We start from the raw sequence: 27824 nt of genomic DNA, 5'->3' as shown, positions 1-27824 counted from the left end.
TGCCAGGAGCAAAGACAAGTCTGGGATAGAGTTTCTGGTAGGAACAGTATGCAAATGGGGCAGGGTTTGGAGATGCCACCCCTGAGACTTGGACTAGACCAAGGGGACCCGATGATAGGTGGGGAAAAAGGGGAAGGAGAGACAGTAAGCAACTCCTTCCTCCCTCTACTTTCCTCTTGCCACAGGAGAAATCATCCTGTATCAGTCCTAAACAAGATTTGAACTGGGTCAAAGAGGTGGAAGATTCCAGCCCACCCCTCGGAGTTGTGATTTGCCCTTCGTTTTCAAAGAGAATCATAACATCAGGGAAATGATGACATGACTTGCAGTTGACTTTGAAATGAATAAGGGAGGGCTGTACAAGGTCATCAGCCTCATTTTCTCCTCCAGAGCCATCTGGGTCCAGTGGCCAGATATAAATCAGGACCACTGGAGATGTCCCAGAATGCAGGGCAAGACCCTTGGCCCTTTTAAACGAAGGTCTTTTCAGGTTCTCTTAAAGAAGCCTATTAACTAAATGGGCATTACCTCACTCAAAGTGAGAACCTGAAACGACCTTAGCTTAAAAGGTCTAGGGTCTCCCACTGCATCCTAGGCCAGTCCCCAGTCATCCTGACTGCTATCTGGCCACTGGAATCGGATGGCTCCAGAGAAAGTGAGGCTAGTGACCTTGCACAGCCCCCTCTCACTCGCTTCAAAGTCAGTTGCAAGTCATGTCATCATCTCCCTGATGTCAAGGTCCTCTTCAAGAATGAAGGACTGAATGGGGACCCAGCTGCTCGGTTCCAGTTGGGCAACTCGGCTTATTCTCTCCTGTCCCTTCCCCTTCCCTGAGCGTGTTCTGCCCAAAGAAAGGTACGTTTTGATGGCCAAAAGCTACTTAGTTAACTTGGGGTTTACTGACTAGGCCTCTTTCTCAAAGATCAAGCCTTAAAACCAATTCACTCTGGATCTCATGGATTGGACAACAAAAAGCACCTGCCCAAGCACCACCTGGTGGAAGACAACAGGAAAAAAGGGAAAAGGAAGAGTTGCTGAGGTTGCTGGCCATTTCTGAGTGACTGTAGAGAGATCAGCCTGGAGGATGGCACCAATGTCTATCAACATAGGCCTAATTCTACAGTGAGTGTGCTAACGCTTCTGCTAGGAATTATTTCTCAGAATACCAGGCATCAATCATTTCAATGGGCCAATTTAATATTCCTAATGACAGCTAAGTCATAGTAAATCAATTTTAGTTTGAGAAAGCTGTGAGGGACAAAATTAAGGAATTCAGAGCCACTTATTTTCTAAGTAGCTCCCTAACACAAACCAATGCTAAATAAAAACTCTCCTCAAAATGATCTTAATCTAATTTCATTAGTTGTAGAACCTCCATTTAAATATATAAATGCAAATGCATAAATATTATAGGTCAAATGGAAAACTATTAATTACCTTTCATTTAAAGCATGATGAAGATTGTTAATTTATAAAAGATCCATATTAAATGTAATATATAAATTACATTTGCAAACTGCTCTGTTGGCTGAATGCTAACAGTAGGTTTTGAAAAACAAATATAAAGTTATATTTTACTTAAAAATTGCTATCCCACCAGATTAAAAAGTTTCCTCTGTGCCCAGTGTAAATTCAATTCAGCTAAGAAACAAAAGATTTCTAAAATTGAGAGAGAAAGAGGATCCCAGAGATAAAGACTCTCCAAAGAAAATGTTAGTTCCAAGAGCCTTGCTATTTAAATCATTTCCAGGAATACTTAGGGTAATTTAGCTGCCAAGATAGTAAGGAATGGAAAAAATTAGTATTGGAAAAAATAATATTCACACAGAGTTTGGTGTCTGAGCTTGATAAATTAAATTCATCTGAACATGGCAGACTTAAGTTATTAAATAAATTAAATGTGAAACATTTGGTTGTGTTGATTACTGAATGCTTTAACACAACTTTGGAGTGATCCACATATAGATATAAACATGTATATATCCATAAATAACTACTTACGTCCCATTCCACCACAATTCCCCCACCAGCCTTCCCACCCAAACTGCCAGTCAGCCAACTCCCAATGGCTGACAGATGGGGATTGCTAAATATGAGTCTGGAGGGCTACTTAACTTAACCACCAATTATAATATTGTTTCTGTGTAGAAAATGGGTTGCAAGTTCCAATTAATCAATTTAGAAATGGACTTTTGGCATGAAATTCATTTGTAAATCAGGAACCACTTGCTAATTAAAATAAGGAAGTCCCAAAGTAAGGAGTTACCTATAGTACACCTATAATACACATTTTTATTTTCTGCACATTAAGTAAATAGAGTTCTCACTATGAACTTGTTCCAGAAAACGGAAACTTGGCCCCTGCAACAAAAGTACTGTCTTGTTATACGATACATGTCCTACTATTGCATATCATTCACCATCTTGCATAAAAGTTGAACTGAACAAAATGGAATAATTCACCTTGGGGCCACTGCAATTGAGCCAATTTTAGAATCCTAAGTATTTTTGCACAGCTCAGCAGGCCCAAGTGATTTCAACCTGTCTGCGAAAACCAAGTGGAAAGTTTGAAGGTCCCCATGACACTCCAAGCACACAGCTTCAAATCTTTATAACTTTATAAAGGATTAACTGCTTCTCTTCAAATCTGGCTTGGCTTGCTTCACTCCCGAGGACCACAACTGGATCATATTTCAAAGCTCTAACTTCAGTCCAAGTTACATAATTATCCAAGTACAAAACTAAAGTCTTTGGAGGAGGAAAATCGTTTCTCCCTTCTACAACCCTCAACATTTGTAAAGTCAGAAGCAGAAAAAATATAACCAGAAACTACTTTGGGCTTGAATCTAAAACTTAAAACTTTCATTTCAAAAAGGCTGTTATCCAGAACACTATTAGCAGCTGCAAAGAAAGTCTTAATAATGGAAAGTTCCTTTAGCTAAATTTCAACTATAAAACTCAGCCTGTACTAGAAACATGTTTTATGTAACATCTTTTTTAAAGTTTTAAAATATGAAAATGGAATGCCTTCCTCTCCATAATACAAATTTATATATAAGACATATAATCTTTTCATTACCAGTCTACAACAGATGGTAATATTATTATCATTAGGTTATAATTAAGGTTTCCTGATATATACAAGTGATAACATGGTTTTAACTTACTATTACTGTAATGATTTTGATTTTATTTCCTTCCCTCAAAACTAGTCAGAAGTATTTAGTTTTAACGTCTATGTTTCATGAGTGCTTAGGTTTTCATCTCATTCAAAAGTCTGGGAGCATCTCAAATCATAGGGACATTTAATATAGCAGTAATATACAGTTCTCTTACTTAATCCTAGATGAAAATCATTATAGGTCAGGAAAAAGAGGGAGGAAATTGAAAGGGTAAGTTTACAACTTTGCTACTACAATTATTTTTTCCAAAGAAAAATTTCTGGCCCAACAGTATACATTTCTAAGCTATATTTCCTTATAATGGATTGGCAGGAAACATTTCCCAAACTGAAAGCCACAATCTGAAATTAAAATAGTAAAGGGACATTATTGCATTTTAAAGATAGATGAATTAGAATGTGCTCTTGGATAGATTAACTATCTCCCATCTTAAGAATTTTCATCTGTACCTGGCTTCTGTGCTCTATAGAGTTAGATTCCTTGCCAGTTTTAAGCTCCAATGGCATTATTCCATACGTAGCTTTAGACCCACGATGTATTTTCACGTTGACTGTGACATCAATCTTTCCCTTCAGGCCAAATCTTGGAGACCAAATGTTCTCTTCAATATCTAGAGCTTTTGTTACTTGAATCCTACAAGATGATTCATCCTTTTCTCTGTCACATAATCTGGAAAAAAATGCATATTTCTTCTGAAGAAAATGAGAACAAAAGATGACTGTGCATGCAAAACAAACAGTAGGTGAAAAGTGCAAGTAGAGGACAGGATGTCAGTCTTCCTAAAAAGACTCAGCACAGTCTGGTGCAAAGACCACTGTCCTAGAAGTCAAGAGATGTGGGGTTATGTCCCCACCAGGTGACCTGGGTAAGTCACTAGAAGCAGGATGACCTGCAGTCAAATCCTGCATCAGAAGCTTACTTAACTGTGCGACCCTGAGCAAGTCAAGCAGGCACTCTCAGCCTCAGTTTCCACATACATAAAATCGATCTTGCCATGAGCAACGAACATTTCTCTCATTTTTAAGGTTTCTCTATTACTAAGGGGAAGCTAGGTGGCCCCATAGTGCACAGAGTGCTGGGCCTGGAGTCAGGAAGATTCATTTTCCTAGGTTCAAATCCAGCCTCAGACACTTACTAGCTGTGTGACCCTGAACAAGTCACTTAACCTTATTAGCCTCAGTTTCCTCATCTGTAAAAGAAGTTGGAGAAAGAAATGGCAACCCACTCTAGTATCTTTCCCAAGAAAACCCTAAATTGGGTCATAAAGAGTTGGATACAACTGAAACAACTGAAAAACAACAAATTTCTGTTACAGTCTTATAGCTATATTTAGCTAACTCCTATATGTCTTGATAGATGGACTAATATTTTTTACACCCTCTAGCTATTTTTGAATGAAAATTTTTAACCTCATCTTGCTGAGTTTTATTCCTAATAAAGGGAAATAGTCATTATTTATGAGGTTTTATTTCATATATTACAACTTTGAAGTTATTAACTGTTCCCAATTAATTTTTTAGTTGATTCTTTTGGGTTCTCTAGATAGACCATCATATCATCTGCATTTTATTTTCTCAGAAATTTTTAATTCTTTGAAAAGACTGACTACTCCACCTTCAAAAGATATGATTCAACATTGCTAAAACACTAGCGAATCCTAACCAAAGAGACAAAAAAGGTCAGATTAGAATGGCTTTCTTACGAAATGAGGGGTGTCTTGGGGACATCCACTGAAGTGGGCTTGTGCATGAAATCTTCAGCCCATTTAGAAAACGATGGAAGATAATCTTCTATTTCTTGTTTAAATTCATCTTGTTTCAGGTTCAAGTGATACCTTTAAAAATGAGCAAGGATATACTCAATGAAGGAAAAAAAATGACACGAACAAAGACCGTGGAGAAGCCAATAGAGGCAATGCAACCCCAAGTGTAAGATCACACAAACACCTCGATTCTTGGAGTAAGACCCCAGTGACATCTTACAGTGAAGAGGTTCGCTCCACAGAGCTCCTTCCATGGAAACCTAGAAGCAAATGTTCTGTACCATGATGACCATACCTGTACATAAGAACATCGCATGAGAAGGAGCCAGCAGGGGCTCAGGACTGTGTCCTGACCACAGAACATTTCCCCCAGTGCCTTCTATATTTTCTGGACTTCCAATCCATCTCCTTGTCATATATGACTTGTTTGCCTCTCGTCTCTGACTATAGCGAACAGTGTCTGCCTTTGACAATATAAAGACATTCACTTTCTCACACCAAAATCCAGATTCAATAAAAAATAAATAAAATGAGAATTCTAAGATGTTTTAAATACATAAAATACCTTTAAATTCACTGCCTATATAAAATGCTAAAGAGTCCTCTGCAGGGCCAGTGTATATAAGGACAAGAAAAACAGTCACAGTCCTGGTCCTTTGTGGCCTTGAGATGACCCCCCTCAAGCCTCCCTGGGCCTCATGTTCCTCATCTGTAAAATGGTGACTGGAACAGTTCATCTCCTGATGACCCAAGACCGTGAGAGGCCGAAATGAGAGGACCAAGTGTTTGTAACAATAAAGCACTTAACAAATGCCAATGACTATCTCAGCTCTGAATAAGAATCAGCGTTGACTATGGGTGATTAGCCAATCAGAGCCTTAATTGCTTCATCTATAAAATGGGGATAATGATGCTGACCTCACAGTGCCATCTTGTTGAGAGCCCTTTGCACATGTGTGCCAGCATGATGCCAGATGAATAAAAACAGTCACCTTTGTCCAGGCTGCCCTGGTCCTAAGGAGACAGTAGATGGCTGCAGAGTCATTATGCGTACTTGGAAAGTAAAGAGGACTGAGCATGTGCAGCTCCCTGGCTACCTTCACCAGATCAAGATCACTGACCTATCTGGGTCTCAGTTTCCTCCTCTGTAAAAAGAGGAGATTGAACTAGAAGACATCTATAACTTCTCTAGTTCTACAACTGATGAAAAGCTATCACCAATGTAACAACTGAATGAGCAAAGGCAGGAGTCTTGGAAAAGGAGCCAACCTGGACCCCAGGGGACCCCAGCATTTTGGCACCAAGTCACCTGGGTGTTCAAAGCTATTTTTCGAGGATGCTGTGCTCAAATTTACTGCACATTTCCAAATTTCCTGCCATCACTGGAACCTGCCTCGGGGCTCCTGAAAGCCTACAGCGCAGCCCTGCCTGTCTGTGTTTTGGGGCCTTGTATTCCCTAGCTGGAGACCATCACTCTTCACAGCTCTCTAGGCACTCGCCCCCACAAGCTCTGCCCTCTTCCCACTGCTGAACAAACCTCTGTCGAGGGCCTGCAGCCAAAGAACACCTAATGGGGCTCTCCTCTATGGGCACACCTTTGATGAGCCTACTCCAGCTGCTCTAGAACTTTATTTTATTTTCTGATGCTTTTCCCAGTATTTTAGACCAGTGGGATGTACAGGCATTTATTGGGGAGGGGCAAAAAGGAAGACAAAAAACCCAGCGTAACCCAAACATTTTGGAGATTCCAGGAAATCTGTTTCCATAATCACATTTTAGCCTAGTTCTGACTGTGTTACTTACATTTCCTTCAGATGTTTTATATCTTGAACAGCCTGTACAGCAAGTTCCTGGAGTTTCTCTTGGTCAAAGCTGTCAGTTATCGCTTTCTGAAATATTTCGTGTAGGACTGTGCCAACCAGCATTTGGTGGGAATTGGGGTCACAGCTCTATAAGAACATGGCAAATGTATTTCTGATGTGCTACAAGTTAAGACTTTATTTTTTTAATACATAGTTACTTAAGAAAAAGACATTTCTCTAATATTAAGCAGCCAAGAGAAGAGAATACGAAATATTTTGCTCTATCTACTTTTCCTTCATCTCTTAACTGTTCAATAAATTCTCATGGATCTAGAATGTCTAAAGTACTAATCTTCAAAAAAATTAATTTTACAGGAAAAGACATAATTAGGAATGTTTAATATTCCCAATGAAGGAATGTTTAATATATATATTCAAAAACATGAGAAAAGATAATTTTATAACTATCAATAGAAATCTTACTAAAAAACTAAGTTTTCCTTTCTCAGAAATGCTGGTTAAGCCCTATATTAGTTATCTATTCATTTTTCTCTACAGAATGATCAAACAGGAAATACATCCAACACTAATTTCCAAAACATGTTATTACTTTGCTGCTTATAAAACTGCTGTGCTTCTCTAAGAGAAGAAGGCTAAAAGAATCCTCTGGCCACAGGAAATAAACTTCAGGACACAGCAACAATTAGCATCAGGTCTTGTAAGTTTATTTAATTAAGAATCCTAAAGCAGATAGGGATTTGTAAGATGCCCTCAAACCAAAACCCATCATTAGAATGAATTTTTTTAAGGCCAGAATTCCTTTGTTCAGGATCACACATGATGAATTTGGCTCAGCCATAATAACATTTTCTAACATACTTACCCTGAAATTTTCACTCAGAACCGCTCTTCTCATACAACGAATGCTATTTGCTACACTTGTGCCAGAAATCAGCATGTCTGGGTAGAGAGTCAAATATCCAAAATCTTTATCTATTATCCAAGCATCTGCTTTGTATTCTCCTTCCAAATGAATGATGTCTCCTGGTTCTATTGAAAGGTCATCCCTGCAAATAAAGATACATGACATGGAGAGGCTTTGTTTAAAATGCACAAAAAAAGACTGCCTTCCCTCCCTCAAGTCCTGCTCCCTGCCCACCCGCTCCAGCCCTGTGCACCATGGCTGAGGTAGACCCATTTGGTGCGGCCGCCGCTCTGGCCTCTGCCCTGGGGGGTCCCATAGTGGGTAATGGGGTGGTGAGCAGGAGCAGCAGCGAAAAAGGTCCAGCCGCGGCCTTCCTAGCCCAGCAGGAGAGCAAGATCAAGAACGCCAAAGCCTTCAGCATCCTTGACAGCAGCAGTGTGCCCACCTTCCTGCAAGGAGAGCCTCCCAGGGGCCCGGATGCTATTGATGGAGTGATGAATGGAGAACACTACCAGGAGAGAAATGGTCCAACTGACAGCTATGCAGCTATTTCACAAGTGGATAGATTACAGTCAGAACCAGAGAGCATCCGTAAACAGACAGAACAAATGAAACGTCTGGAAGCCCTTGATGCGAATTCTCAGAAGCAGGAAGCAGAAGGGAAAGAAAAAGCAATGAAAGAGTTGGAAGAATGGTACGCGAGACAAGATGAACAGCTACAAAAAACAAAAGTAAGTAACAGGGCAGCTGAGAAGCTTTTGTGAATGATGTTGAAGAGACTTCTCCTGGTGCTGAGTGGGAACACGTGGCTCGACTGTGTGACTTTAACCCCAAGTCTACAAGCAGGCCAAGGATGCGTCCCACATGCACTTGGTCCTCACCTCCCTGAAGCACGCCCCCTGGTTCACTGAAGGGAAGCCCAATGGCAACGTTACAATCCCAACAGCTTAATCTTACTCAGCAAAGCTGTTCACAGTCATTGGATCGATTATGTTGGGTTCTTTTGGACCAAACCTCTCATCTTTAGAGTTGATTGGTGTTTGTGATTGCATGTTTTCTTCAACTGTTTTCTCCCTGGCATTCTGAGCAGGAGGAAAGTGGGACCCTCCAGGGCAGTAGCCTCTTGTGCATGTCCATTGTCATTTTCAACTGTACTGATAATAAAATTCTCTTTCAAATTAAAAAATAAAATAAAATGCACATAGAAAGAGGTACAATTAAAGCTTCACCTGTGGAACCCGGAATATTGCGCATTCAGAGGATTTAGAACAGGAAAAAAAATTTGCAGATCACTTAGTTTAAGCCTCTTATGTGATAAGAAAAGTAAAGCCCAAAGAAATTAAATGAATTATTTAAGGTCACTCAGGGAGGAGGAGAAAGAGAAAAAGAATCAGATTTGAACCCAAGTTCTCTGGATGTACAAATAGGCGGTGCAGTGGACAGAGTGCTGGGCCTAGAGTCAGAAAGACTTATCTTCCTGAGCTCAAACACTTACTAGCTAGGTGACTCTGGGCAAGTCAGTTAGCCCTGTCTCAGTTTCCTCATATGTAAAATGAGCTAGAGAAGGAAATGGCAAACCACTGCAGTGTCTTTGCCAAGAAAGGCTCAAATGGTGTCACAAAGAGTCAGACAGGACTGAATCAACTGAACATCATCTCCAGACCCAAAGCCAGGGTTCTGGTCACTGCATACAGTAACCTCTTTCTGAAGTTATTTCTGTAGAACCAGATACCAATCAATATCAAGTTTTTTATAAAAGTTTTACCTGCCTCCAACTTTAAAACAAGCACAAATATACTCATGGATTCCCTTCAAACAGAAAGAAGTTAACTGCTTAGGCCCCAGAAATTATTACAGAACTGGCCACCTTTACATAATATAATCTCAAAGGACCGAGAATTTCAGTCCTTATTATTTATTCTTCCATTCTTAAACGTTCCATCATTCCTGTGCCTTAGAAATGGCAAGCCTAATGTAACAAGAATGAAATATAAAGGCTTTTTTTTAGTTCCATCTTGAAACCTGGGCACAAATCCAAGATCAGTCTGCCCTATGGCCTTGTGTAGCAAGTATGAAAACAAGGGTTAAAGAATTTTAGGCAGACAAAATGAAAAGGAAAGCAGAACACTGGAGGGAAAAGGTTTTACTGCAAGTTTCTTTGATAAAGGCCTCATTTCTCTAACATACAGGAAACTGAGCCAAATTTATAAAAATAAGAGTCATTCCTCAATCAATAAATAATCAAAGGATATGAACAGGAAGTTTTCAGAAGAAATCAAAGCTATCAATGGTCATTGAAAAAAATGCCTAAATCACCACTTATCAGAGAAATGCAAATTCAAACAACTCTGAGGTACCACTTCACACCTATCAGATTGGCTAACATAATAGAAAAGAAAAAGGACAAATGCTGGAGGGGATGTGGAAAAATAGAGACACTAATTAATGCACTGTTTGTCAAGAAGTGAATTGGTCCAACCCTTCTGGATAACAATTTAGAACAAAAAGGAGGGGCTATAAAATTATGCATACCCACCCTTTGACCCAGCAATATCGCTACTAGGACTATATCCCCAAGAGATCATAAAAATGGGAAAGGGTCCCACATGTACAAAAATATTTATAGCAGCACTCTATGTAGTTGCCAAAAACTGGAAGTCAAGGGGATGTCCATCAATTGGGGAATGGCTGAATAAATTATGGTATATGAATGTAATGGAGTACTATTGTGCCATAAGAAATGATGAACAAGAAGACTTCAGAGAGGCCTGGAAGGACTTATATGACCTGATGCTGAGTGAAAGGAGCAGAACCAGGAGAACTTTATGCACAGCAACAACCACAGTGTGTGAGAGTTTTTTCTGGTAGACTTAGATTTTTGTAATAACACAAGAACTTCTTACCAAAAAAAAAAAAAAAATCCCAATGGAGGATCTCAAGGCAAAATGCCTGCCACACTCAGAGAGAGAAATATGGAAGTCACTCATATATTGTAGCAGATCATGTTTGTGTATGTGTATGTGTTTGTGTATCATGTTCTGATTTGTTATACGATTTCTTTCATTTATCTTAGTCTGACTACATAGCATGACTATAGTGAAAATATACTCAATAGGAAAGTATATGTAGAATCTATACAGAATTGTATGCAGTCGTGGGGAGGGAGGGGGGGAGTGGGGGGTAGGTGGGGGGGATAAAATCACAATTGTATGGCAGTGATTGTTAAACATTATAAAATAAAAAAATAAAAAAATAAAAAAAAAAAATTATGCATACCCTTTGATCCAGCAATACCACTACTAGGTCTGTATTCCAAAGGGATCAAAGAAAAGGGAAAAAAGACCTACTTGTACAAAAAATATTTAGAGAAGCTCTCTTTGCTGTGGCAAAGAGTTAGAAATTAAAGTATCTATCCATTAACTGGGGAATGACTAAACAGTTACGGTACATTATGGTGATGGAATACTCTAAGATAATCCTATAAGAAATGACGAATGGGACAGTTTTAGAAAAATCTGGGAAGAGTATATGAATTGATGCAAAGTGAAGCCGAAACAAAACACTGTACACAGTACGGACAATACTGTAAGGATGATCAATGACCAATACAATACCCAACAATACTCAAGGACCCATGATGACAAATGCTTTCCACCTCCAGAGAGAGCGTACACTGAAGCAGACTTTTCCATTTTTTCTTCTTTTGCATCACGGCCAATATGGAAATGTTTTCACATGTATAATCACATGCGACTTCACATGTATAATTGAAATAATATTGCTTGCCTTCTCAATAGGGAGGGGACAGAATTCAGAACTCAAAAATGTTTTTAGAAAAAGAATGTTAAAAAAATAGAATTTTTTTTAAAAAAGAATTTTGGCTAAATGTCATTTGACTCTTCTTAAAAATTAACTTAAATTTCAAGCTGCAATTGAACAGAATGAAGGTCTAGGTGGAAGAAGGAATAGTCATGACTACAACAATGTTCTTTTTCTTCACTCTACCTCTACCAGCTATGTGACTGTGGACTAACTAACCTCTCTGAGCCTCAGTTTCCTCATCTCTAAAATAAAGATAAAAATACTTGCACTAACATTTTGTTTAATCACCACAAAGTTTGAGTTATTCATTTTATTTCCTCAAATGGTTTTGGAAAGAGAGACCCGAAAAGCTGAGTACAAAATAAATGCAAAATAATACATGTTCAAAACCCTGCCCATTTCTAGTCAAAGATTAATTCCCAGTATTCTGCTAGACTTGAAGAAGATATCTCCAGAACGTCAGATCAATTAGCACATGTACATATCAATTACCACTCATTCCTAAGGATGCATAGCTCTCGATCTTCCAAGGACTGAGAAGCAGTTATAATCAGATGTTTCTCTGGGTTTCCTTCATTCTGTACAACAGTGACCCCCAACACCAGGTATCGATTATCTACTCCCCGTCTCAGGATTGTATCAGGAAAGGTAGTTGTCATTTTCTTCAGAAATCTTTAGAAAAAGAGACAATGGATTAGCACAACCAAGGAACAAGAGAACATCCTCCCTGTCTTTTTTCATCTACAAACCAAACCAACCCCTCCTAGAGATCCCTTTCCATATTTAACTCTTTTGAGAAGCTAATGCTAAAAATTTTCCTGTGGTAAAAATACATAAAAACCACAGAAGGGCAGACAAATGGACTTTGTCTAAAATAATTCTGAGTTCCCCCTTGCTGAAAAACTCAGGTTAGGAAAAGCACTTGGAAGAGACTCGGCTCTTGCAAAGGTCAGGATGTTGGTAGAATATCCATCTCTGCTGGCAGAGACAAGGGAGGAAGGATTCTTTCGAATGGAATCTTGCAGGAATAACAAGAGGAGTTTTAGCTTGGGTTTAGAGAGCAAGTGCTTTACAAGACATGATCCCATTTGATCTGGCATCTGCACCTGGAAGCTTTTTCCTCACATAAACCAACTCCAGGGAGAGGTCCCACGTGAGACCTTCATGAACAGATGCTAAGAAGAGGCTTCGGGACACAGAGCTGAAAAAGCTCTCAGACGTCACCTAGTTCAACCCGAAAAATATCTCAGATGCCACCCAGTCCAACCTTCTCATTCTCCAGATGAGGAAACCGATGCCCAGACAGCTGAGGTAACCTGACCAACTGTGCAGGGAGTGACTGTTAAAGACGCTTTCAAAAGATTCAAAAAGAGGTCCTGGGACTCCCAGACTTTCTCTCTTCCTATTATATCCTGCTGCTGCACCCTGGGCGCTCACCTTTCAGAGGGAACAGGGGAGGATTCCCTCTGGCCTTCAAACAAGAGAGAACGGGGAGCCAGGTTGGCATGTCACCTCATCACTCTGGGCTAGACTATACATTTCCAAAGTCCCCTGCAACTCTGAGAAGTCTACAAAATAAAGCCCACCTAAACCTCCAGAGGAAAAATTGGTGATGGCATCTCCCACTGGATGAACTTTGTATCGGCTGCCTTCGTAACACCCCAGTGCCTAGAACAGAACAGGCATGCTGCAGTCTGTTAATAAGTGCTTGACTGAAGCTGTGGTATGTGATTGTGACGGAATACTATTAAGCTATAAGAAATGACAATGCAGGGGGACTTCAGAAAAACCTGAAAAGACTTACATGAACTGATGCAAAATGAAGTGAAACAGAACCAGGAGAATGTTGTACACAGTAACAGCAATACTGCACACGGATGATCCGCTGTGAAGACTTAGCTCTTCTCAGCAATACAATGAACCAAGTCAATCCCAAAGGAGTCATGATGAAACACGCTATCTGCCTCCGGAGAAAGAACTGACGCTGTCTGGATACAGACAGAAACATGCGATCTTTCACTTTCTTTCTTTGAGTCTTCTTGTACAAAATGACCAATATGAAAATGTCTTATGATTGTACATGTATAACCTATATATTATTGTTCACTATCTCAGAAGGGGGAAGGGGAAGGGAAGGAGGGACGAATAGATTTTGGAACTCAAAACTTTAAAAAATGTTAAAAAAAGTTTTAACATGTACTTAGGAGGAAATTATTTGTGTGTGTGTGTAATTTTAAAAAACCACCAAAAAAAAAATTCTTGACTGATGGAGAGCTGGTAATAGCTCTCATTGGAGTATACACCCTTGCCCATAAACACACAGAAATGTAACCTCTTCTGCCAAGACCTAAGCTTTGGGAGGCATCATCTTCCAGAAGGCTTCTGGGGGGAGGAGCATAGGAACATCTAGGTCTGCTAGTATAGCTCTCACAGCACGCTGCTTGTTAGTTGGTAAAGAGAAAAAGAGATTTTATAAAAAATTGCTAAAGCTGAAGCAGCTACAGATATGTGCCTGCAGGCGCAGATACTAAATTACAGGACATGCCAAAAGACGTGCAGGAGGATGTCTGGCCCATGGAACACTGAAGGACGGGAAGGGCCACAGGAAGAAACGTCATTTTCATCAGCTCACCAGAACTAGATCCAGAAGCGGGGAGCTCCACTTGTCCAACCTCCTTATTTAAAGAGGCAAAGGCTGAGGCCCAGAATGGAGAAGGGACTTCGGGAAGGTCAGAGGCAAGTCAGGGAAAAACTACTGGATTTGAAGTCAGGAAACTTAATGAAAACGAGCTGCATCTAGAATCCGAGATGGTTCAAGTCTCTGCTGCCCCTTGGACTTCAGTTCAGTCCCTTAACTTCTGGAGGCCTCAGTTTCCTCAACTGTAGAATGAGGACAATATAGGACTGAACTCGGAGGGTTGGCAAGGATCCACTGTGACATGCTTGGCACGGAGCCCGGGGCACCACGGGCCCTCCAGAACGCCCCCCGCCTTTGCCCACCCATGGGTTGCCTGTATAACCAGCCCTCCGTTTTCCCTTAGTGACAGCGCCTGGTCTCCAGTCCACGAGCTTCTGGAGGGCGGGTATTTTCGCTCCTTTTTTTCACAGCACTTTGCACACTGCTTGGTACACAGAAGGTGCTTAATAAACGCTTGGCTTCATTAAAAACTGTATTCCGAGGGCTCCGTTCAAAGCCCCGACCTATCAGGGAGGAGCCTGGGACAAGGAAGCCCCGCCCCCCTCAGTCTGGGGTCGGCCTTCCAAGCCCCTCACACTCACCCCGCCCTCACCCCATAGGCCCACCTTTCCAGGCTCCTTCCACCCCGCTGTCAGGCTCCGGCCTGCCAGCCCTTCCCCCGACCGGAGACCCCCGGGAGCTGGGCCCCTCCCTCCGGAGCCGTCTCCCCCGGACCCGGGCGCCGAGCGGAGCGGCCCCCCCGCACTCGTGCACTCGTTCATTCATTCATTCATTCATTCATTCACTCGTTCGTTCGTCCGTCCGTCCGTTCTGGCAGCCCGCAGGAAGCCCGCTCCCAGCCGCGCCCCGGCTCCAGCCCGCGCCGCCCGCGCCCGCTCCCGCGTCCTCCATTCAAATCTCCCGCTCCCTCCCAGGCCCGCGGCTCACCGGTCGGCGGGCGGCGGCGCCCCCTCCGCGAGCGCCTTCCCCTTCGGCAGCTCCAGCTTGTCCAGCTCCAGCGCCAGCTCCATCGCTCGGCCTGCCCGGGACCCCCGGCTGAGTCCCTCCGGACCGGCGGCGCACGCGGAGCCTGGCGGGGCGGGCGGCGCGGCTGCGCATGCGCCCAGAGTCTCCTCCCCCCAGCTACGCGGGCTGAGCCCGGGTCCGAGCCCCCTGCTGGGAGGCGGGGGCGGTTCCAGCTGCCTTTTTAGTCGGCTTCTAAGGAACCTTCTCGGATGAACGAGCCGCTGCTTTCTCTCCCCCACCCCCTCAGGACAAAGAGGACAAACCACCCCCAACGGACGGTCGCAGGGGGTCCGGAGCTGGAGAGTGGCTCCCCGCCCCCGGCGAGCGCGTGTCCCTGCGCCTTTCGGGGTGCTGGCCGCTTGTCCTGGGCACCTGGTCAGCACCGCAGCCGTCCCAGCCACTGCCACTGCCATCGCCCCTGGAGGTTTCAGGGGCTCTGCCCTCACAGCACACCTGGGAGCTGTTGTCAGCTCATTTCACAGAGGGGTAAACTGAGGCAGAGGGGGGAGGAGACTGGGCCAGGGCCGCTCAGCTGGATGTGCCCGCGTGGTTCACTCCCAAAACCCGTCCTCCACTCGCGTGGAGGTGCGTGGGGATCCCACTTCCCCACCCCGGTCCGAGGTGTGCCGCCTGTCCGGATAGGAGCTTATCATGCCCCCCCCCCCCGCAGGGGGTAAGAACCCCGTCTTCACTGGCTGTTACTCAAACCGCACGACTTTGCCCGACCCCAATGGGGTTTTTTGGCAAAGACACCGAAGCGATTTGCCAGCTCATTTTACAGACAAGGAAACTGAGGCAAACAGGGTTAGGGGACTTGCCCAAGGTTGTATTTCACCAGCAGGGCAGCCGAGGGGTGCAGTGGATAGAGCCCCAGTGCAGGAGTCCGGAGCATCTGCGTTCAGATCTCACCTCAGATACTTAACTCACTAGCTGTGTGACCTTGGGCAAGTCACTTCCCCCCAACTGCCTCATCCGGATGAGGCTGGTGACCTGCACTGCCCTCCCTCACCCAAAACAGTCAAGTGCAAGTCATGGCATGGGCAAACACACAGGCCATGATTCCACCAGCACAATGTAAATTCAAGGTCAAAGACTGTTTCTTTTTTATCTCAGGGACTTCCATGGCCCTGACCATGGTCCATGCTTAATACTTCCTGAAAGAGTAAAAACATTTATTAAAAGGCTACCATGTACACAGGTATCATGGAATCCTAAGATTTAGAGCCAGAGGAGATCTGAGAAGCCTGACTTTCTCATTTTGCAGAGAAAGGAAGTAAGGCTCCAAGAGATCAAGTGAATTGTCCAAGACCACACACTCAGTAGGCGACAAAGCCCAAGTCCTCTGGACTCCAATTTAAGTGTTATTTTCCTTTATTTAGTTAGGATTTTTTTTAAATTTTTCCCAGATATATGTAAACACAATTTTTAACACTAGTTTTTAAAACTCTGAGTTCCAAATTCTCTCCCTTCCTCCCTCCCCACACCTCACTGAGAAGACAAACAATTCGATATAGGTTATATACATGCAAAACATTTCCATAATAGTCATGTTGTGAAAGCAAATGTAGATCAAAAAAAGCAAAAAAAAACTTCAGAAAAATAAAAGTAAAAAAAGTATGCTTCAATCTGTATTCAGACACCATCAGTTCTTTCTCTGGGAATGGACAGCATTTGAACGTAAGTTGTTTAGAGTTGTCTTAGATCACTGTATTGCTGAAAATAAGTCATTCATAGCTGATCATCTTACAATATTATTTTGTAAACAGTACATTTCACTTTATATAAGCTCATGTAAGTCACTCCAGGTTTTTCTGAAAGCATTCTGCGAATCAGTTCTTGTAGCACAATGGTATTCCATCACAATTACATAACCACAATTTGTTCAGGCATTCCTCAACTGATGGACATCCCCTCAATTTCCAATTCTTTACCCCAAGAAAATAGCTGTTTTTGTGCATATAGGTCCTTTTCCTGTTTGCTTCTTATTTCTTTTGGTACACAGATCTAGTAGTGGTTTTGCTAGGTCTAAAGGTATGCATGGTTTTATAGCCCTTTGAACATAGTTCCAAATTGCTCTACAGAATGGTTGAATCAGTTCACAACTCCAACAGTGCATTAATGTCTCATTTTCCCAGGGATCTCCTTCAATATTTGTCATTTTCCTTTTCTGTCCTATTAGTCAATCTAATAGGTACAAGGTAGTACCTCAGAATTGTTTTAATTTGCATTTCTCCTATCAGTAGTTGTCAGCATTTTTATATGACTATAGATAGCTTCGATTACTTCATCTGAAAACTTCATATCTTCTGATCATTTATCAATTGAGGAATGGCTTAAAGTGCTATTTTTGATACCAACAACATTTAACATGCAGTAAAAATAAACAGTTTAATGGTAATATATTCAAATGAAAGTATTTTCAAGCGGGGGTGGGGAGCTATGGTGAGCTTTGAGATTTCAAGCATGATGACCCTGTAATACATAAATGTGGCCTTATGGATAGAACATGCTTCAAAATTACCTCTAAACCTATCTCTGATATACATTTTGGGAAAAGGGTTCATTTCAGATAGTCTGTATGGTACCATTTCAGGTTTATCTCTTATATAGTGTGAGATGTTGGTCTATACCTAGCTGCTGCCAGATTGCTTTCCAGTTTTCCCAGGACCTTTTGATGAATAGCGAATTCTTATCCCAGTTGTAGCCAGATGGTGCAGTAGATAGAATTCAGGGCTTTGAGTTAGGAAGATTCCTCTTCAGGAGTTCAAATCTAGCCTCAGATACTTACTAGCTGTGTGACCTGGGCAAGTCACTTAACCCTATTTGCCTCAGTTTCCTCATCTGTAAAATAAGCTGGAGAAGGAAATGGCAAACCACTCCAGTATCTCTGCCAAGAAAACCCCAAATAGGGTCACAAAGAATCAGATACAACTGAACAACCCCAGAAGCTTCAGTCTTTGGTTTTATCAAACATTAGACCACTGTTCTCATTTGTTCCTGTATGTTGTGTACCTGATCTGTTTCATTGATCAACTTCTCTATTTCTGTTGCTAAACTTTAAAACAAAATAAGTCTTAATAGACATGTTGAAATTTAAGGATTGTTTACCACTGGATTAATTGGATGCTAGTTAATAGGTATAAAGAACCACTCTCTACTTTAAGCTCTTGTGTTTCAATATTAATGAATCCTAATGCTGAATTCAGTAGCTAATCCTAATATCTAACATTTATATAGCTGTCTAAAGTTTGTAAAGAGCTTTACACATATCTCATTTGATCCTCATGTCAGCTTTGTGAAATAGGTTATCTCCATTCTACAGATGAGGAAACCAAGGCTGAAAGATTAAAGTGACTTGCCCAGAACCGCACAGTTAGTGTGTCTGAGGAAGAATTCAAACTCAAGTCTTCCTGATTCAAAGGCCAGCATTCTGTCCATTATACCCTCTAGCAGCCTCTACTACAGGTTAATATACAAGGGAAATCCCCTTCCCTGGACAAATTGCTTAATTATAATCATCAGAGGAAGGATAGATCTGAGGAACCAATTTCATTAGGATTTGGGAAAATACAATTTCCTTGATACAATTTCCATCCGACATGCAGATGGCAGCCCAGTCAGCCATCCCCATCCTGTTCGACCCTTGTCCATGTTGTTCTGTCAATCTACCACAAGCAGGAATCTTCTTCTAGGTCTCTTGATGTTAACCAAAGATGCGTGCAGTCCTCATGTAGCAGGGCATATCATCTCTCCTTTTTTGCTCCATGACTGGTCAATTGTTTCTTGTCCCACTTCCCCAGGGACATTCTTTATATGTTAGCTCTTGTTATTCTAAATGTGTGATTCCCCTCCAATGACCAAATGAGTGGTCATTCTACTGAATCAATGGGATCCTATCAATCATAAGCAACTATAAGCAAAACCCAAATGGATTGATGCCCCAGAATGCAAAAACTCCTATCAGCAATAATTTAGATTATAATCTTGGGAGTACTATGATGTCTCCTGCTTCACTGTTCACTCCGATTCAGTTGTTTCACCATGTTATAAGTAATGGAAGTGATCTCTTTGCTTATCACTCAGACACTGATGATATCACTGCACATTTTTATTTTAACTAAATTTTAGGATCTCAGTTCCAAACCCCCAACTCTAATCCTCTTTTGAAATATGCCTGGAAAATGAATCGTACACAGCATGAGCTGGAAAGCTATTTCGCAGGCAGAGAAACCTGCCAAGGGATTCAACATTGCAGACCAGCATCCTGAGCATCCCAAGGGGTGTTAAGTGTTGCCATGGCATATCACCAACTTCCAATACAAAGTGAAAGCAGCAACTCTGGAAAAGGTTGCTGAGAAATGAATCTATTTTGAATTGAATTTTGTTAGTTACAGTTAATATTCATAGATTGGCCTCCTGCTGGCAAGAGGTTTGGCAAGATCTACCTGCCCAGAGGTTTTTACTTTGGGTTTCTGCAACAGTAGATAAGTGTTCAATTGGACATAAGCCACACAGTCATAAAAAGAAACAAACATTTCTTTGAAAATGACATTTAATAAATATCTGCCGTACAAAGTGAGGGGGATACAAAGACAGAACACAAGATCAGAAGGCAGGAGGATCTCCCATTCAAATCCAGCCTTTATAAGTCATTTAATTTTAGTTTAGCTCAGTTTCCTCAACTGTAAAATATAATATACATAAATGTAATAAATAATAAATATTATATATAATAAAATATGTGTGTAAACATAACCTATAACACCAGCATCTACATCACAGGGTTGTTGTGAGGATCCTAGAAGATAACATTTGTAAAGTGCTTAACAGGGCCCAACACATAGTAGGCACTTTATAAATATGTATTCACTTCTCTCCTATTTTATTTGCTAGGTGCTGGGGATAAAAAGTAAAAAACAAATATCTCTGCCCAAAAAGAGCTTACGTACTACTGAAGAGAAACCATGGACCCAGATAAGACAACACAAAATATAAACCATGTAAATATGAAGTGATTTCATGGAGGGGGGAAAAGCATTAGCAACTGTGGGGATGAGAAACAGCCTCCCGTAGGACCTGGTGAATTTGAGTAGAAGGGAGCTAGGGACTCCAAGGCACAGAGGTGACAGGAGACTTCCTCCCACCTATTCCAGTGGGATGGAATTGCATGTGAAGGTGTGGCCAGAGGACTAATTATACAGAACATTATCTCCCATAGTGTCCTGCACAAAGTAGGATCCTAAATATTGCCAGAGTGATCAAATTAATATTCAGCAGCCCAGAAACAAGGAGGAAAACATCCCAGTTCATTGGTACCTGAGTAGAGAGATGCCAAAATCCTATTCCAGGATCTCATGAAGGCAGGGAGATGACGATCCACTTCTAAAGGCTATACTAGTGTAACTCAAGGTTTGGCAGGTTCCACCAAGCTGGAAAAAGGCTGGGAATAACAGGTCTAGCTCAAGGTCAGCCTACCTGGCAGAACCTGGAGAGGCTCATTACAGGGAGGTTTATGATCTGTGCCAATTCAGGGAAAAGCTTAACTAAAATCCTGAATGCATGGAGAAGCTGAGAGGTGACTTGTTCAACATTTCCAAGTAACTGTTGGTAAATCTTGGAATGGGACCTAAGTTTCATGACCTGTTTGAGACTAGAGGTCAATTCAACAATTGATAGGGCACCCACACTGAATCTCTAAATGCCACTTAGTGGGAGGAAGGGAAAAGCCGAGGAAGGGAATGAGCATTTCTATGGCACCTACTGTGTGCCATACACTGTGCAAGCACTTTACAAATTGTTTCATTTGAAACTAATTTGAACTAATAATTGCTGTATTCTCCTAGAAGACAGAGGAATAGGTAGGAAAGGAAAAAGGAAGCAGAAAATATAATCAAACATTTATTTTGAAACTGGGAATTTGTTCCAAAGAAGTTGATACATAATGGGAATTTTGTATTGCCTTACGCACAATTTTATCTTTAAGAAACAGTAAGAGAATACATAAAATGGCTCCATTTCACAATAACTCACAAGGAGCAAACCTTCCAAGACCCAACCAGCAACACTCAGGAAGCCTTTTTTAGGTAAAATGCCATGTTTATGGTTCATCTTCTGTTGCAGTACAACCTGTGAGCTAAGGAAAGCTGGTCTGCCTATACACCTCTCCCACCTTCCACCAGGACCATGTCCCTGAAATTGCAGCCCATAGAGGCTACCCTTTGACCTGCTGTGCTAGAACTGAGCAGCAACCCAAGGTCACATTGTTATTATTTATTGTAGTATTTCTGTATTTCCTAACCATTTACTACGTATTAATCTGTGCTACCATTTTTATTAGGTTGCTATACAGGGCAGGGGGAGGATGGAGAGCTAGGTGGTGCTGTGGATAGAGCACTAGACCTAGGGTCAGAAAGACTCCAAATCTGGCTTTTGATACTGGCTGTATGATCCCAGGCCAATCACTTCACCCTGTTTGCCTCAGTTTCCTCATATGTAAAATGAGCTGGAGAAAGAAATGGTAAACCACTCCAGCATCTTTGCCACATGAAGAAGAGTCAGATACAACTGAATGATACCTTTTTTTTTTTTGGTCACTGATGATGTTTTTGAGTGTTGTGCCTCTAATCCCATTTTCCTCATTAAGTCATAATTTTGCATAATCTGATGGCTTTTAGGAATACGTTATATCCCATTATATCCAAACTGAGTATAGGTATATCCCAGTATCAGTCGTCATCTCTATGCAGAGAACTTCTGGAGCCATATATGTCCAGGCCTAAATTCCCCATATCACTTCAGTCCTGTAGGGCTTCCATCCATGGGAAAGCTCAGGCTTTCTTCATTCCCTCCAATCCAGTTCTTGGCTTCTGGTCCTTTGAGGTTCTCAGCTTTGGACTTTTCCACAACCACCTTCTCAACCTGGAACACACAAAACACACACACACACACAACACATGCACACACAAACTCCTCCCACTGGTGAGTTCCTCCTAGGGCTCCCATTTTATGTAACAGCCCAAAAGGGCCTGGATACTTTGCCATGCCCTTTTCCTCAGCCTCCTCACTCATTTTCACTGCTCACCTTTTTGAGTTCCATTTTATCTGTTGTCTTACTATATTAACATGGAGCAGCTAGAGGGCAGGGTTTTTCTTTTTGCTTATGCTTAGGACAGTGCCTAGTCCTTACTAAATGCTTGTTTCATTCCTTCCCAAGCTGCCTATTAGACATTTCTAACTGGATGTCCATAAACGTCCCAAATTCAACATGCCCAGAACAAAATGACTATTTCCCTCAGAAACTCCCCTGACCTTCCTATTCTGTGGAGGTCACAACTCAGTTCACCCAAACTCACCAACTCAGTCATCCTTGAGACCCTACTCTTTCTTGCAGCCAATCAGTCACCAGGCTATGTCAATTCTACTTCCACCAAGATTCTCATCTCCTGACACAGCCATTTCCCTAGTTAGATCTTCATCACCTCTTGGGGATTACTTCAGTAGTCTTGTAATTGGAATTCCTCTCCACTTCACTGCTATATTAACTCCCGTGGCTCCCCATTGACTTCTTTTCACTATTTAAAGCCCTTCATAACTTAGTCCCTGCTACCTGTCCAGTTTTCTTATATTGTCCTCTCCTCCACGGACTTCCAGCAATTTCTCATTGGCTGTCTCCATGGTGGGACGTTCTGCCTCCCCCACATTCACCTCTTGGTTTTCTTCCTAGGATTCTTCTCAATGGTCCCCCTCGCTCCTGAATACCTTCCCTCCAAGACCCCCTTAGTCATATATATACATAGTGCTTCTTCCTATATAGTTTCCTCCATTGATATGTAACTTTCTTGAGTGTAAGAATATTTTGGCCTCTGATTCCTAAGCACTTGGCAGAGTACCTAGAACACAGGGAGTACTTAATGGATAGTTGTTAACTGAGTGGTATACCAATAACCTCATCCCCCAAATCCAAGAGGTTAGCTTGGGATGACTTACCTTAAATGAGCCCATCTTATTTCCTAAGGATCACTGCATTTTCCTTTCTGAATACTCAAAACTGTCAACTTAATAATTCAGTCTAGATATTTACAGGGACAGGTGTCCAACTCAGTTTTCTAATTCACAAAATGACTACTTTCTTTTTGGAAAAGCAAACTATTTGCCTATCTTTAGTGTTCTAGCACTTAGTTATTCCCTTTCCATAGTTCCTCAAAGACTTGAAGAGTTGTCCTACAACCAAGTTATTTCAATAACCTGGAATGTGAAACCTGAACTTATCTCAAGCACCTGGCTACACTTTTCTTACCTTCCTGGGGTGTATTGGGTCTTCGAGGATCCCTTTTCAGGGCTGCTCATCCACCTTCAACGTCCACCCAACTCTCCTCTGTGGCTCCAAGAAACTGTAGTGTGCATAAAGACCACACTGAGTAAACCATCTCAGCAGACGGGTTGAACCCGCTTAGTTTCACATAAACCTGCTATGATTAGAATTATGAACTCCAGCAAGGATTCATATCCAGGCCAAAACTAGACCACTCCCTTGATAGTGACTTAGCAATCTGTTATTGTGGGACTCCCATGACAATACCAGAAAGATTTGATAGAAAGATATTGGGACAACTGCACAAGGTTAAATGTTTAGCAGTTCTACTTTATACATGATTAAAATCACTATGCCACAAAAACCACTGATTATGAATAAAGCACAAAAAGATTTATAAGAATTGATGCAAAGTACAGAGGACCATTCAAACAGTCTAGACCAATGACAATAATGTTGTACGCATATAGCTAAGTTTCACTCTGAAGAAAAGGGGAGAGGGAAATAAATATCTACTATGTGCAAGGTACTGTGTTAAGCACATTACAAGTGTCTCACCTTTGGGAAGTAAAATGTTATTATCCCCATTTTACAGTTGAGGAAACTAAGGTAGAGTAACTTGTTAAGTAACTTGTCCAAGATCACAAATCTGAAAGTATCTGAGGCTGGAAATGAACTCAGGTCTTCCTGACTCCGAGCCTAGCATGGTAACCACTGTACCACCAGACTGCCTAAGAAAAAGCACCACCCTCCTATCTTTCCAGAAGTGGGGCACAATGAGTATAGAACAACTGTGTATACTGCCAAACTCAATTGTTATCTCATCTTAATCAAGGTTGCTGAATTGCATTTTCCCCATTTCTTTTATTACAGGAAATGGTCCAACAGGGAAGAAAAGGAATATTACCTGGAGATGAAAGTGATATAAAAATCAAAAGCCATAAACATATATTTTTTAAACAGAACAAACAGCATTAGATAGACAATAACAATATGTTTGTGGAATTTAGACCTGAAAGGGACCTTGTGGATTTGCTCATCAAATTCAACCTCTTCATTCTACAGTTGATGAAAATGTGGTTCAGAGAGAAGTGATTTGCCTAAGGTTATCTGGATGGTATAGTCAAGATTGAAACCTGGCTCTCAATCCAGTACTCACCTTTCCCAGACTCAGAGGTCCTATGGCCCACAGTATCAGAGTGGCCCAGGCTCAATGAAATCAGAAAGCCCCTACTCCTTGCCAAAACTGCCATTTGCATGTTTCAGTTCTCTTTGTTGTTGTTCAATCATTTTCAGTTGTATCATGACCCCATTTGGGGTTTTCTTGGCAGAGATACTATCATGGTTTGCCATTTCCTTCTCCAATTCATTTTATAGATGAGGAAAGTAAGACAAACAGGATTCAGTGAATTGTCCAGGGTCACAGTCATACATAGCTAGTAAATATCTGAGAACGGATTTGAACTCAGATCTTCCTAACTCTAGGCCTGGCACTCTATCCACTGTACCACCTCTCTGCCCAGTTCTCTAAGAAGACTTTGACTCAATGTTAAAGGGTTAAGAACTTACAAAGGCTCAACTCTTTAAAATGAATTTGTACCACCCTTCAGAATACAACACAGTTATTATTCTTTTACACAATAATCATTTCCCAATAGAACCCTTCCTTATTTTAAAAATTCAGGAAAACTGAGTTTTTAATATTCTTTTGATACGCAGTCAAGGTAACAAAGGGAGGATGACTGCTTTTTTTAATTCTAATTTCCTTCTGTAAAGGCCTTTACTGTAGTAAATGAAACCTATGATTTATAAATGAAGGAAATAAATTTCAAAATATGACTCAAATGTATTTATTATTAAATTATTGAACATATTCCAGAAATGGCACAGAATGCAAGTTTTCCTTCAGTAAGACATTTGTAGTTTCCTTTCAGGGAATAACAGAAGATATTTGTTTTAGTGATTTAATTCCTCAGGGTTGCTTGATAATATTTAGTTATAGCATAACCCAGAAAGGGAAACATACACAGCTCTAGGAACACATGCAGTTCCATCAACTGGTAGGTATATAAATCAAACAAATATTTATGTGATGAGATGTCAAAACAAAATTAACACAATTCATCCCATTTTTTCCAAAAAACTCATTAATTTACAAAGGCCATACCAGAAATGCTCATTCTCTTAACCTAAAACATAAATGGAAGTACATAATGATTTCAACTAATTTTCTAATGACTCACCTCATGGCAATGATTCTACACATCATGTCCTCTGAAATTATATTTACAACAATAAATAAAAATGATACTACGTAAGTGCTGACAAAGAATGAATGCTGGCATTTTTAACTTGTTTGTTTTTAAACAACAGGAGATCACTAGAAATTATATTCAATATCTCCATTAAGTAAATTTACACAACAGAAGAAGTCTCTCTCATGGAAGAACATTTTGATACAGTAATATATTAATGCACATATCACTCTACTTATATACAAGCACAGTAAATACCATTTGATCCATACGTTGAAAATAATGGGAATGCTTTCAGTCTACCTGTATACATCTTGTGTAACAGAAGTCATAAACCAACCCACTTCTACAAATAAAATCTCTCAAGGCTGGTCTGTTGTTTTAACTCACATTCCTTCTACCTGCCTTTTAGGAATAGGTTGTCTTTTATAGAAAATTATGTAAAATATCCTGTAGTATCAGAGAACTTGTTTTATTATAACACCTAGAAGTAAGCCTACTTAGCTTCTGAATCATGTCATCTCTTATGTCACGTTTATATTTTTTAAAATAACAGTTTTATCCCATGGTACACTGTATTATTTTAACAAGAAACCAGTCACCACTACCCACAAAATATCACCCTTTCAGTGCTGGCTTGTACAATATACTTATCCCACTGGGCAAGATAATGTATACAATATACATTCTTGCTACAATAATCACAAATTGTTAAATCTAATTAAAAAAAAATGAACCCAGTTCATTTTAAAATCCAGCATAGTTTTTCATTAAATCTGGGATTTCATAAGGCTGGGATTTTTTTCTTGCCATGATTACTAAAGAAAGCTTGGAAGAACATGATAAAGCTAAGAGTAAATCTCAGAAAACCTGTAATGGACACCAATGAATCTTTCATCGGTTTCTCGGAACTTTTAGTTATTTTAATGAAACAACTTAATAAAACATCCAGAGTCGGCCTAAGGATGTGTTCCCTATCAGGAAACCACAAATTATGGCATCAAAAAATGACAGGAAGCACTTCTGGTTTCTGGCTTTAAAAAAAAAGTGCCAAGGCTTGCAGCGACAGAGTGATTTTCCACTTCACTTAATCCACACACACCACCCCCCTCCCCTCCACTGCCAATAGTAACGTAAAACATAAATGTTTATATAACAGAAATATATGTGTCTAGCCCTGGACACTTTCTTAGGGAAAAATGTGACTTCAGTTGAGGTGCAAAAACTGTTTCATAAGCTCGTAGGTTGTGAACGCCACGGCCTGGGAGGGAACGCAGCGAATGTAGTTAAGAGACAGGCCCCGATAGAGTCCTCTGCGGATGCCGTGGTGTCCATAGACGTACTTCAGTGTCTTCAACATGGTACTGAAATATAACAGAGGACATGTCTTTATAAGGAAGAGAAAAAAGGGAAGGCAAGCACTGATGGCCTTTTTCAAACAGCTAAAATGGTGATTTAAATGACAAATGCGGTTTTAACAGATTTGACCACCCTGGAGCTGTCATATTCTGGTGGACAGGCACACTGAAGAGAGGGGAGAGCAATTTTACTGATACATTCATTTGGTAAATATTTATTAAGAAAATCTTTGAAAGGCATGGTGCTAAGGCTTTGGACCCACAAAAATATATCTGATACCTATCTTGTTCTTTATTTTAATAAGTTTTTTGGATGGGATGAATTGTGCTAATTTTGATATCTTATCAGTTAATTATTATTTTTTTTATTTATAAACCTACCAGTTGATTGAACCGCATGTGTCCCTAGAGCTGCGTATGTTTCCCCTTCTGGGTTATAATATAACTAAATATTGTCAAGCAACCTTGAGGTGATTTAAATAGCTAAAACAAATATCTTCTATTGTCCTCTGAAAGGAAACTACAAGTTTTCTTATGGGGGGGATGACACTTTAAAAATAACAAAAATGAGACATCTGAGGGAGATATCACTTTTGTCAGTACTGTCGGAAGAGTCCAATGGCAGCCTTTTCAAAATATACATTTAACAGCTATAGTTTTTCCCTTTCCCTCTCAAATTAGAATGGTAAGCAGGAGGCCATGAA

General features: G+C 40.9%; 2 protein-coding genes and 1 pseudogene across 7 annotated transcripts in view; 1 reads left to right on the top strand and 2 right to left on the bottom strand.

The window, feature by feature from the left end:
- Window positions 1–15490, bottom strand: part of DNA2 (DNA replication helicase/nuclease 2) — a 39731-nt gene extending 24241 nt beyond the window's left edge. Inside the window, exons 1-8 of one of the 5 annotated variants that reach the window (XM_072628785.1) lie at window positions 15119–15236; window positions 14126–14373; window positions 13298–13481; window positions 11986–12165; window positions 7630–7813; window positions 6748–6893; window positions 4885–5016; window positions 3632–3851 (exon numbers count right to left, since the gene is read on the bottom strand). In XM_072628785.1, coding sequence (XP_072484886.1) covers window positions 3632–3851; window positions 4885–5016; window positions 6748–6893; window positions 7630–7813; window positions 11986–12152 — 849 coding nt within the window. In that variant the 5' untranslated portion in view covers window positions 12153–12165; window positions 13298–13481; window positions 14126–14373; window positions 15119–15236. Of the gene's footprint in view, window positions 1–3631; window positions 3852–4884; window positions 5017–6747; window positions 6894–7629; window positions 7814–11985; window positions 12166–13297; window positions 14094–14125; window positions 14374–15118 lie in introns of those variants that run through there. The other 4 variants (XM_072628787.1, XM_072628788.1, XM_072628784.1 and 1 more) reach the window with 4 other exon arrangements.
- LOC140529246 (clathrin light chain A pseudogene) lies at window positions 7926–8622 on the top strand (annotated as a pseudogene).
- A 9851-nt stretch (window positions 15491–25341) lies between the features above and the next one.
- Window positions 25342–27824, bottom strand: part of SLC25A16 (solute carrier family 25 member 16) — a 29022-nt gene continuing 26539 nt past the window's right edge. For both annotated transcript variants that reach the window (XM_072628782.1, XM_072628783.1), the window contains one exon: window positions 25342–27126. In XM_072628782.1, the coding sequence (XP_072484883.1) occupies window positions 26970–27126 (157 nt within the window). In that variant the 3' untranslated portion in view covers window positions 25342–26969. The remainder of the gene's footprint in view (window positions 27127–27824) is intronic.

The sequence above is a fragment of the Notamacropus eugenii genome, chromosome 1 (genome assembly GCF_028372415.1).
Source record: "Notamacropus eugenii isolate mMacEug1 chromosome 1, mMacEug1.pri_v2, whole genome shotgun sequence".
Classification (NCBI taxonomy): domain Eukaryota; kingdom Metazoa; phylum Chordata; class Mammalia; order Diprotodontia; family Macropodidae; genus Notamacropus; species Notamacropus eugenii.
Note: the sequence above shows the minus strand (reverse complement) of the source record. Positions and strands in the feature narration are given on the sequence as shown.